The 12,714-nt window shown below is 42.0% G+C and overlaps 2 protein-coding genes across 2 annotated transcripts; one reads left to right on the forward strand and one right to left on the reverse strand.

Moving 5' to 3' along the window:
• Positions 1-1,556: 1,556 nt before the first annotated feature.
• LOC139200018 (guanylate cyclase soluble subunit beta-2-like) lies at positions 1,557-9,489 on the forward strand. The gene is made up of 16 exons (XM_070829246.1): positions 1,557-1,573; positions 2,682-2,760; positions 2,868-2,941; positions 4,643-4,737; positions 5,772-5,932; positions 6,021-6,120; positions 6,271-6,469; positions 6,631-6,695; positions 6,896-6,999; positions 7,137-7,353; positions 7,438-7,758; positions 7,870-8,018; positions 8,197-8,343; positions 8,548-8,702; positions 8,809-9,005; positions 9,149-9,489. Exons 1-16 carry the CDS (start codon positions 1,557-1,559, stop codon positions 9,487-9,489), a joined length of 2,421 nt encoding a protein of 806 aa, XP_070685347.1.
• A 1,355-nt stretch (positions 9,490-10,844) lies between these two features.
• LOC139199610 (putative coiled-coil domain-containing protein 195) lies at positions 10,845-12,319 on the reverse strand. The gene is made up of 3 exons (XM_070828675.1): positions 11,998-12,319; positions 11,208-11,430; positions 10,845-10,974 (listed from the first exon to the last, which is right to left on the reverse strand). Exons 1-3 carry the CDS (start codon positions 12,317-12,319, stop codon positions 10,845-10,847), a joined length of 675 nt encoding a protein of 224 aa, XP_070684776.1.
• Positions 12,320-12,714: the final 395 nt, after the last annotated feature.

Here is a 12,714-nt window from a genome sequence, read left to right on the forward strand (position 1 = left end):
TATTAGAACAATATAAATGAATGAATACATCAAATTGGGTATGAAAAATATCTTATGGCCGTACAACTGCACCTTATTCAGAATCACAAATGTCGCTGCATTTTGATTTATTACAACAACAATAACTCTGGTCAATAATTAGAAACAGTAACCCTACACACAGTGTTTGGGAGAGAGTAGCCAGATTTGGAAAGTATACAACCAAACAAAAAATCTCACCACCTCCCCTCAGGCTTTCCTCCAAAGCCGCTCGCCCACAACACATGAACACGCTGCCAGACTAACGTTGTGATGAGACGACCAGCCACCGCCGCCGGGGCGCTCGTTCGTTCTGTGCACAACCGCTGACTGACAGCCTCTCTCAGCTTTTCAGTCTGACAAACAAACAAGTCTGTCGAAATGCCACAGTCATATAAGCACGAACAAAGCAGCTGACATGAGCGTAACATCACCTTTAGCATGTGCTGTGTGTTGTTGGCTCACTTTACAGCAGTTAGTTGCGGTCAGCAGCGGCTCTCTAGTTCTTCAGCTCAGTGGCTGTGTGCCTTGTGTTGGTAATTCACGACAGTAATGTAATTCAAATTTTGGCTGCACTTTATCTGCACATTCTTGGGCAGATATCTCGCTAGCTCCAGCCTCATGGAAGACTCCGGTCATGCACAATGGGTGCACTTACAGTGTGCCTGCAGGTCGGCCATCCAGTCATTTCATTCAGTCTGAATGAAATAGTTAGACAAGTTTATTACCTTCCTGTGACAGACACAGACAATGGATTTGTTTCTTTTTTGTCAAGCTATTTCATTAATTGATTGCTGTCAGGCTGCTATGCTATTTTAAGCAATATAACAAAAGGTGCTTCTAAAATAAGTTGCAGATCCTGCCTTTAAACCAGGCTTAAGTTGACACTTACAGTCCATCTAAAGTGCAGTTTATCAGAACAAGGTCAATTTGCTTTCTGATTTGTCATCTTAGTGTTAAATTACTTTAAATGATCATTTCCTTTTCTTTAATTTTTCAACAAAGACCATTTAAGATGCCGTGTTTTTGTTCATGGAGCTTGTTGCCTCCAACATCAGCCTGGACTCACTTAAAGGTTCTTTTTTTCAAGTTGATGTTAAAATCTTTCACCAGCAGAGGGCAGGAAAGTTCACAACTTAGATATCTCTTTAATTGATAGTCCAAAGGATGAGTGGAAACAAACGTGGAACTCAATGAGTCTCATAAAATAAAAATGAGAAAAGTTTTTCTTTCTTCTTCTTTTTTTTTTTTTTTTTTTAAAGGAACAGAAACTTTCATGGTACTGAAACACTTCTGGTGTGCAGATTTACAGTTACAGATTATCAAATTTCATAGACATTCATAAAGTTGACGCAGCAAAAGCAACGGTAGTGTAAAGAAACTGCAGTGAGGAAATAGTTTGATGTGTGTTTCTGCAGTTTGACTTGTCTGATGATGCTAAATGATTCAAAAAACACACTGTGGTCTGTTTGGTTAAAATGACTGAATCCTTTGGTGTGACATATTTTCATACTCTCAATATGTGTGTCTTTGCAGCCATGTGGCGCATGTTTAGGTCAGAATATTTGTAATTATTCCTACAAATATGTGTTGGAGGATTTTGATACTTTTTGACAATGAGTGGACACCTATTTCTCTGAGAAATAAAGTATTTATGTTTGCATATGACCGCAGGACAATCTCCTTATTTGTTTTGTGTTTTGGTGACAGATCCATCTGCTTATGCGCTGGCAGCCAGCCTCAGCACAGTACTTGCAATGATCCTCTGTGCCCTTGTGTGTGCACTCCGCTGTGTTGGGCTCTCCTCTCTGACACACTTGTCTCATCTACCTTTGATGCTGCTCCTGTGGATCGCCTTCATGACGTCTGCAGACATCAGACCAGAATAAGATCATTAACAGCCTTAAAACAAATTACCAGCAACTATTGTACCACAGTCTTAAGGATTTATGCTCCATTACACCATAGTGGGCTGAGTTTAGTTATATACCTTCAAGCAAACTAATTTTATAAGCTGTGAAACAAAGAAATAACATATTATTATAAGATATTATTAACAAGTACAGTTCTTGTTTTCTTCCTGTATTTGTGCAACATTAATTCTAAACATCTTGTTAAAAGAAGCACAAAAACAAATTTCTATTTTACTATATATATATGTGTGTATTAGGTAATCTAGATAGATTCGGGATCAGTCACAGATTGAGAATACACGTTTTTATTAAATGTGCGACTCATTTATTGTGTTTTATGTTAAAAAAAAAAAAAAAACTGTCTGTATGGTCTCCCATGCATCAAATTACCCATAAATATTTTGATTCGCACAAGATTTATAAGAACTATTACAAACTATTATCCTTGTACATCCTAAAATAGGCTTTGGAAACGTGCGTAATAATTGGCGCGCAAAGCAGTAAAATAGTCCAGTCAAATTATATTACTTTTATGTAACGCTGTGTTTTTTGAGGGTGTTCATTTGTAGATTAATGGGTCATTGGGATGTAAAATATTCTTGTCTCCATGCGGGACTGAGCAGCTACCTGTAGAGGGAGAGCTCCAACCTGTCTACCTGCCTGTCTGTCTGTCTGTAGGACGCTGCTGCAGGCTGTGGTACAGTCGCTGGGGACATCACTCAGGGATTAATGGCTGGACTTCTGATGCAGAGAGCGATGTGACAACGACACTGAGGAAGAAAAAAGGTGGCTGGTGGATAAACCGCGCTCCAAACCTGTCAAAGAGATGGTGCGCAGCTTTTTTACAGAGTTTGGTTTCTTTTTGGTTGTTTTATAAATTACCTAAATTGTTTCAACAGCTGCTTCCTTTCACATTAGTGCATTTGTTCTCGACAGTATGGATTCATCAACACCTGTTTGAAATCACTGGTGGTGGAAAAGTTTGGAGAGGAGACGTGGGTGAAGCTCAGGTAAAAGAAGTGTTATATTTACTGATCACTGCAGATTACTTTGTGTAAGTGATAATGAATGCGTAACTTATTATTAATTATTAATTAATAATTAAATAATTATGAATCTGTGATGTTAGTTTTCGGTTGGATATTGTACAGACCCAACCCAGCGGTGTCTCCTTCCTCAGTTTCCCCAGTGTTGGCAGCAGGAGGACGGTCAGCTCCCCTCCAGCACCTCCTTAACTGCTTGAGGCTAATTCAGGGACCACCAATACATTACTGTTTGATAAAAAAAACAAAAACTTCATGCTGACGTGACAAAATATGATAAAAAAAATTGGAATTGATGCAATGTTGCACACTAGTGTTGATTCTGTGAAATTGATTTATTTATTCCTAAATGTTTTAATAAATAATAATAATAATAATATTAATAGGATTTTTTCCAATAGTTTCCATGAAATGTGACCCAGTGGCTCCAAATCAGCGTCGGAAATTATGACCACACAGGCCACACGTCGGCCCTCTGAGGGTCGATCTAATGAAGTTCACTTGAAGTTTCCAGAGAAATGGAACTGACACTTGTCATGGTGGAGAGAATACCAAGTGCAAGGGGAAGTCAATGAGGGCATGTTGAGCAACCAATGAGAGGCAGCCATTGTTTTTGTGTCATTTATTGATGGTCCCTAAATCAGTCTCCAGTTTTAAACAGGAGATTCTGGTAGATTGGCTAATCCAGTGGTGTAATCTACATGTTAAACTTCTACATGCTGTGTATCCACTTAGAAAACTCCAGGATGTCTGTATACCTTCTGAAGAACATGCAAGGAAGTATAACAATGTAATTTTGTGACAGATCTTGCTTCTTTACTTTATACCTCATCTACTCACTAGGCAAGTTGCATAGGGCCACACCCCTCAAGTGTCAAAGTGGATGTCAGTGTTTCCCTTACTTCTCACTTGATTTATACATCTTCCTACTGAGTTTATGGTCTCAGTCAATAGTTTCAAGTGTTCTACAATAGAGCATGTTGTTCATTTTGTCAATTATGGTCCCATTTAAAGTAAAATAGTAAGTAGGGCAGTAGGCAGGTCATGCCGAAACCTAACCAATCAGATGTGGAGGTCTTTGTGGATTGAATGTCATTTATGGTTCTAAAACCTTGAGGGCGACGCCCAAAATGCCAAACAGCAGGCTTCAAAACAGCAGTCCACAAAGCAACAGTGAAATCTAGCCCTGATGGCACTCCTCATAGGTGCAGATCATTTTAAAACAAGACAGTGATTATCTAGTCTCCCAGTCAACCACTGTGGACTATTTCAATGGACTGATTAAATAGTGAATTCTACTTTTCAATGTGGATGCACATTGACCACCAGAATAACCATCAAGTATTAAGACAAGCCGTAGTGTATTACAATTACATTTTATATTTAAAAATATATAAAAGGAAATCTGAGGGAGTCCGTTTTATACAACTAATACATTTCATATATTATCTCTAATGCACAAGTGCAATCAAATACCCTCTACGATAAACTAGTCGACACCACTGAGCTAACCCTCCTCCTACATTCAACACTGGGAGAAACTGAGTAAGAAGACCCCGCCTGGTCTGGAGTGAATGTCCAAGTTAACTTCACTGTGGCTTTCTGTATCATAATCACAAAAGCAATAATTCCACTCTCTTATCAAAAAACAATGCCAATCACGTACAGGGATGAAGCTGGAGTCCAGGATACCTTCCTGACATATGAAGTCTATAAAGATGAAATCACCATGCAGTTAGTAGCAGAAGCCTGCAAGCTGCTAGGTAAACAGATTTTCATGTGTGTTCACATTTCGTTTCAATCACAGGTGTCGTGCTGCCGGAGCGCACCTTAAAGGTACCCTTAAAGCGACACAGTTAATTTGAGAGATTCAAATTAAATTCAAAAATTTAAATGCAGCTGTCCTTTGTTTACTTCCAATGTTGTGGCAATCGTCTCAGTGTGCGCTGCTCTTAATACAAATTCATCGCTTCATTTTCCAAGGCCCAAGAGTGTATGTCTGTGGAAGGTAATATATGTTTCAGCAATAAGGCCAGAAAAAACTCAACAGGTTGTGGTCAATGCTTTCGCCTCTGCACCACTATTGTCAGACCACTACACCATGGCTTGTTCAGATGAAGCTTCGGCAGCAGTTTTAATCTGTTAATTTTTCCTGCTTTATTGCTGAAATATGTGAAACCCGTTGCCACGGTCATACCTGTGCCTCTAGCCTCCTTGTGTTTCTCTCTCAGTGTGTGTGTCAGCGAAGTGACCACGGAGCTTCTTTCATTCAGAAACCTGTATAAGCTGTATACTCAGAGAACCGTGGAATAAGAAATAGTAGATAGAGCTGCAGCCCTACAGATGTCAAAGAGGTTTGTCTCAGTCTGTTTCAGCTCATTAGATGCCATATGCTGTGGAGGTGTTGGCACTCTGACATAGGTCTGGGACATGCTCTTGTTTCTGTTATTGTATATGAGAAATAGTGCCTTTCAAGCTGACAGTCAGGTTTTGATGGCTTGATGACTTCCTTTGTGTTGAATCTGTTAATCATTTCTGTGACTTTACATTTTAATATCCATTTCAATTAAGCCTCAGTCTTACTAAAACAAATATGGACGTATTTATTTTTTATTATTATTTTATTGAATTGGTGAGACACCCAAGTGTCATAGGTGCGCTCTGGTACATAAATAGCACGAGACCTCTGGTTTCAATATTCAAAATACTGAAATACTGCTCAGTTTTAAATTAAAAATAAATTAATTAATTTTGCTTGTCATGTAATATTTTTCTTTTGTTTTGTTTTTTGTGGCAGGAGTCAAGCCAGAGGTTGTCCTGAGACAGTTCGGAGAATATTTCTTTGAGTTTTGCAAACGCTCAGGCTACGACCACATGCTTCGGACTCTAGGAGGAGATTTATTTGAATTCACTGAGAATCTGGATGCACTTCATAGCTACCTCGCCCTCTCCTACAAGGTGCCTGCTTCGATGCCTATTCATGTTGTCTTTTTTTTTTTTTATCTTGTTTGTCTGTGATTTATAATTCAGTGTTTGAATCTTGCAGGAAATGAATGCACCATCATTTCGTGTGGAGCGAAACCCTGATGGTACCATGCTCCTCCACTATTATTCAGACCGCAGAGGGCTCTGCCACATTGTTCCTGGTAATTAAAAAGACTTCCTCTCACATTCCCGCCACATTTATCTATGTTCTGTTGTATCATTCTCGTAGTTTTGGTATTCTGATCAATTAAACTTCGGACATGCAGCAATGGCATTTAAGCTTGCAGACCTGACATCACCCTCTTTTACAGGTATTATTGGAGCTGTTGCTAAAGACTTTTTCCACAGTGAGGTGACAATGGAGATCGTCAGCCAGCTAGAGGAGCTGGAGAGAACTGGGAAGAAGGAACATGTAGTTTTCCTTGTTACACAGTGGCCAGCTGCTGCTGCTGCTCGGTCAGGTGTGGTCAGCAGTAAAAGTGGGCCTTTTCCAAGAACCCAGTCCCTCCAGCCTTTGGTCAACCAACGTAGTGCCATGGTCTGGGTTAAAGAGGTTAGATTACTTATATGTAAAGCATATAAACTATGTAGAAGCCAGAAACATGGCATCATAGTGAAATTCTAACTCTGTCCTGTTTTTAACCTTAGCCCCTTCATCAAAACAGATCCAGCATCAGTTTGTCTTTGCACAGGAGTCACTGGGAGACAATCAGAGGGCTGGTTCATCTCGGGAAAGGTACAGTTCATACACCCATACATGCATACAGACGTTGGTGCAACAGGTTGAGCTAGTGGCCAGAGATATCATCAGAAACTGAAAATGTAATGACTTGTGTCCAAGACCGCCAAAAGGAGTTACATACCTGCAGGTATCCATGCATGTGTGTCTTCATTAGCAAAGTTACAAACTCTTACACCCTTTGTTTTACCTTGCAGGTAAACTGTTGAGGGGTTTTCAGCCAGTGTACCCTACAACCCTTAACATCGATCTGAAGACTTTCTGTCATGCTTTCCCTTTCCATATAGTTTTCGACGAGCAGGTATAGATTGCAATGTTCAAGCTGCAAATTCAATTTATTTGAAGCACTTTGTGAATTCTCACATTTCAAGTCTGTCATTAAAGAGTAACTGGATCATATCAAATTAACGGGAATAATCCGGGTGGTGTGTGAGGCAGCTGGTGGTGCACCAGGCTGGGGTGAACCTTCAGAGGATCGTCCCTGGGCTCCAAACTATGAGCATCCAACTGGATCTTTACTTCAGCATTGTGCATCCTGAAGTCACCTTCACCATCTCCAGCATCAGGAAGTTCATCAACAGCCACTTCGTCCTGCAGACACGCAGGGATATGATGCCTGAAGCGTGGAAGGACAGACCCATGCTGCAGCTCAGAGGTAGAGGTCAAAAAAAGAATCCCAAACTGTACACAATGTTTACCCTAAGTAGATGGAGGAAGTATTAATGTTTGCTCCACCTAGGTCAGATGATCTGGATGCCCTCTCTGGACCTTATGCTCTATCAAGCTTCTCCTCTGCTGAGAAGTCTTCAGGAGCTGGAGGAGAGGGACATGCACATTTCTGACATTGCGCCTCATGACGTCACACGCGACCTCATCCTGCTCAATCAGCAGCGACTGGCTGAAATCGAGCTGTCCAACCAGCTGGAGAGGAAGAAAGAGGAGCTCCGCCTCCTGTCTCAGCACCTGGAGGAGGAGAGAAGGAAGACGGAGAACTTGCTGTACGCCATGCTACCCAAGCATGTAGCCAACCAGCTCAAAGAGGGCAAAACAGTAGAAGCAGGTTAATGGAATGCAGATGCCATAAATATTGAACAATCAGAATGTTTTTGCGTATGACTGTGGCTAACATGACTGCTCTTTATCTTTATGTACGTGTTTTCATATCTTATAGGGGAATTCAAAGAGTGCACCATACTGTTCAGCGACGTGGTGACCTTCACTAATATCTGTTCCCTGTGTGAACCCATCCAAATTGTCCTTATGCTTAACTCCATGTACCTCCGATTCGACCGACTCACAACTGTGCACAATGTTTACAAGGTACATACAGCAGGTTTAACTTTTTGACTCAAATATCAAAGGAACAGTCATTTCTATGTTTGTTTTTATCTCAGCATGGAGAGATGAAATTAAGTGGATTTTAAGTCAAGTTTGACTTCTGGATCATTTGATCTGACTGAATTTGAAAGTGTCCGTGTATTTATTTGGTGTTTCCCAGGTTGAGACCATAGGGGATGCTTATATGGTGGTAGGTGGCGTGCCCATACCTGTCTCCAGCCACGCTGAGAGGGTGGCCAACTTTGCCCTGGGTATGATCTTGGCTGCCAGGGAGGTTATTAACCCTGTGACAGGAGGACCCATTCAGGTGCAAGAATGTTTGTGCAGCATTTCTCAAATACACAATGGTGGAAAGTAACTAGGTACTGTACTTTTACTTAAGTAAAAGTAAACTTCCATCGCTCTATCAACGATTAAACCAAAGTTATCCTTTGCTTTTATGCATTAAATATGATCTGTTGTCTTCTGTCTGCAATCAGCATCTGTTAAGTAGTTTGTTGTATTTCTATAGATCCGTGTGGGTCTCCACAGCGGTCCTGTACTGGCAGGTGTAGTCGGGGAGAAGATGCCTCGCTACTGTCTGTTTGGAGACACAGTCAACACTGCGTCTCGCATGGAGAGTCACGGCCTCCCCGACAAGATCCACTTGAGCCCAACTGTCTACCAGTAAGGACGCGCATATTCCTGTACAACAACACATGCATCAATACGCACTTCGATGTGTGCCACGAATCCTGTGATGTCTCATACATCGTCTTTCCTCATCTCTCAGGGCTTTGGACCATAAAGTCTTTGTTATCCAGAAGCGAGGTGAGATCGAGGTAAAGGGGAAGGGCAGAATGACAACTTACTTTCTTAAAAGGAACACAGCAGTCAGCGAGCAGCAGATTATGGGTCTCTCAGACCTGGAGACTGGGGCTGGACAGCAGGACAGCCAGATGAGCTACCAGCCAGGCCTCCGCAGGCCAGGTCTGTTTGCTGTCTGACAAATTCTTCTCATTCTACACATAGTACACATAGTAATGTCCTCTCCTTTTTTTATGTCCTGCAGATTTTATCAGCTATACATCAGGCTCTTCCCCTCTCTCACTCACTTTTTTCCTCTGCTGTAGCTTTCCAGAGGCAGCGCAGGGATAACCTTTGCTTGATCCCTATGAAATATGAAGACAGCCTGAGCTGTGAACCCCAGACCTGCTCAGTCATCAATCCCCGGGACTCAGAGAGCTACGGAAGCCTGCACAGTGAGGATCAGTCAGAGAGTGGAGCTCTGGACCAGTTAAGACATCGGGATGAATTTGCCCGAACTGAAGTCAAAGTCAGGAAAAAAAAAACAGACGGCTTAGACAGCGACAGCCATGTGGGCACAACAGAGGAACAGCTGCTGAATACTGGTGCTGTGAAAACCAACAATCAAAGCAAACACACCCGGAGCAGGTTGTGTTTGGTCCTGTGAGCTGATAATTACAAGCTGAATGGCTGATTTACTATAAATGATTTATCAGACAAAGTGCATTTAATACGTGCCATTGCTAGCCATCGACAAAAGATGGTATCATTCTGTGTATAGCATCAGCTAGCTAGATTCTCTGCACTGTCACTGTTCCCTGTGGTAAAATGTGTGCGACTCTGGATGTAGCAGATCAGGTAGAAAGTTCAAGCTGACAGTATATGCTCTGCTTGTTGCTCGTGTATCCGTGTGACATACTAAACAATAAATGCATTTGCCCCATCAGTGGCTGACTCATAAAGCTTAGCAAAATATATAAATCTTAAGAGCACAGAAGGCAAAAATATTCAGTTATTCGTTTTCATGCAAAAGGCGAAGAATCAACACTCACACTTGTTAAGTCGGCGCATTCACACCAGCAAAATCTGCAATATATCCCACTACACCGCTATCGGAGTAAAAACTAGTCTTTTGAAGTTCACCTGCTTTGTGGTTATTTTTATGTAAAGCAGAAGAGTAAAAATGAACATTTCCGCCGTTGTCTTGCTACTGCCAAGACAATACATCTTCATTTGTACATCAAAATGCAGCTCTATATTCAGTCTTATTAATACTTACATGTGATAATTCTGAATTTTAAACAGTATGGATAATAAATGAGCCTCTTCAAAAGTTGTCAAAACAATTTATAACACTGCACGTATCACAGGTAATAGCTTACATGACTGTTAAAGGTGCCTTACTTTAATTTTTCATAATAGTAATCTAAACACTGCTATATTTACATGGAGCCCTCCATACATGAGAGCAGAGACGATGTGCGACTTGGACTTAAAATAAAAAAAAAAAAAAATACACTCTTCAGGAACAAAGTCAAGAAATGGGTCACATGTTGAAACGCACACGTGGCACCATGACTACCCATTTAGGTTTACATTGTGAAAAGAAACAAAGATGAATAAGTAATGAGCGTGATGTTGCTCACGAGGCCTGACTCAGTGACCACAACTGTCTGTAAAAGAGCTGTCACCTGCGGGTGTGTGTCTCACTCCAAAAACGACACCCCAGGTTGGGAAAGGAGTCCAGAAATCTGATCCTCATTGCAGAGGGCCCCGTGTCTCATCACTTTTGACCGGGCCTGGATTGCTGTGGCCGGATGAAAACCACACCTGTAACCAGAGTCTTCTGTTTGTGTGGTCAGGTGTGATAAAATCGGTCTGCTGGCTCGCTCAGTAAGAGCCCAATCTACACTGACCTAAATGAAGGGTCTAACTTGGTTTGAGGCCACGGAGGCTCAGTTCATGTGTGTTCATGTTGCCTCGTGGCCACATCCAAAGACTTGAAAAGTTCTGCTTCTGCTCTCAAGAATCTGTCTCGGTTATGGAAGCCAGCTCGGTGATTTTAGGCTCCTCCTGGTGCTTAGTCAGTACTGGCCGGTTCGTGTAAATGTCATCCACAGGTAGAAGGAATGTGACAGTTTTTACTTTGGCCCTGAAACGTTAAAGAAATCACAACAGTTATAGGGGTATAAAGTTGCAAGTTGGGAAAAGATGAATAAAGTCACGCCTGGAGAGAGAAAAAGCAGCTTCAAATACATTAAAATAAAACTAGCCATTAAAAGGGAAAACACTGCTGTGCCAAACTTAAATTGAACTTTACTCAAAGATGCTGCTTTTCACAGCTGCATTTCTGGGATTAAAAGTGCACGACATGTCTGTCTGTACCTGTTTTTGTGTACATATTCCTGCAGGGAGTGCCTGTTGGTAACTTTCCCCACTTCACCTCTGGCTGAGTTACCAAAGATGTCCTTCCCATGCTGGATTTCTTCTTGTAGTCTTCCCCATCCAGATTCACTCGTCTTTGCTACATCAGTCCTTCCCTGCCTCATGGTCACCCCGGACAGGTTGGAGCTTATGGAGTACCTTCGGACCGTCATGACGGTGTTCTCTGTGAAATAACACCAACATGGTGCGCTGGCATGGATTCATTTCCACAGTGCGGAGATAGATGTGGAAAGAAAACACTGAGGACATCATCTAATATCTAGCTTAAATTTCATGTGATATTTTCTATGTCTTAGAATTAATACATAGTTATATCGTCCTTTTTCACATTGTGTTGCCCTTTCTGTGAAGAGAAAGCACATTTCTGTAAAAAAAAAAAAGTTTCAGTAAAGAACATACTGAGTTGCATTATGGGAGTAAACTAAATAAACTAAAATCAGGATCATAGGATGAACATTCTTTGTTTCTATCAGTCTCTTATGGGTCCTCAAACTTAATAAAAGTTTTGGGAAATAAACAAAATCCACTAAGGGGTGGGGGTGGTATGATTTGGGTCAAAGAGTAATTGTAGCCTACATTATTCCAGTCATGTCACAACAGGCATTATTTAACAGTTCACTGTCATGTGCTATGGGGATGTATTGATAATTAAATGGCAACACAAAAAAAAAAAAACGGGAAAAATAGTTTCAAAGCAACCACCTGTGCCAGATCAGGCCTTCTCTCTTACCTTTGTATTGCCCCTCCAGGAGTGGCGCAGAGGCATTTCTCCTGAGGTTCCCATAGGGGTTTTCCTCCATCTCCGCTGCTGCTGCAGACGCCGGGCTTCCGTCCCCCGTTACGGCCCCAAACGACTGCTGACCGCCGCCTCCCCGCAGCTCCCGGTTCTCCGCCTCCAGCTTCTTGATTTCGTCACGCATCTCCATGATGACCTGCGCCAGGCTGCGGGTGCTCTCCATGGTGCTGCTGCTGCGCTGCCAGTACCACGGCTTGCCAAAAACCGGCGGCGCGTCCTGCAGGAGGAGCTCACCGCGCTGCTGGGGCTTTAACATGCTGCTCCTGGGGCTTTTGTGGTCCTCCCGCTGGGCGCCTTTCTCTGTTGTATGCTCCTCAATCTCAGTTCAGATCTTGTTCTGAGGAGATTATGTCGCCTTTCACCACTTATACAGCTGAAAGGGCTCCGGTGATCAGCCAGCAGCACACAATGGATGTTTTATTAATCAGCCACGGCGTCCAGTTTCAGGAAAACTAAGCAGGGGTCGGAAATGAAATGTGCACTGCACAAGAGCTTGAATGGCGGGAGACCTGCTAAACCTGCAGGATCACTAAAATAGCTTCAGTTTTAGGCAACATTTTGTGTCCTAAAACGTGGTAAAACTTCATGTTTTATCTCGAGAGAACATGCGGATGAACAGATTTTTTTTTGGCACATCACTCTTCCTCTTGT

This window comes from Pempheris klunzingeri, chromosome 4 (genome assembly GCF_042242105.1).
Source record: "Pempheris klunzingeri isolate RE-2024b chromosome 4, fPemKlu1.hap1, whole genome shotgun sequence".
NCBI lineage: Eukaryota > Metazoa > Chordata > Actinopteri > Acropomatiformes > Pempheridae > Pempheris > Pempheris klunzingeri.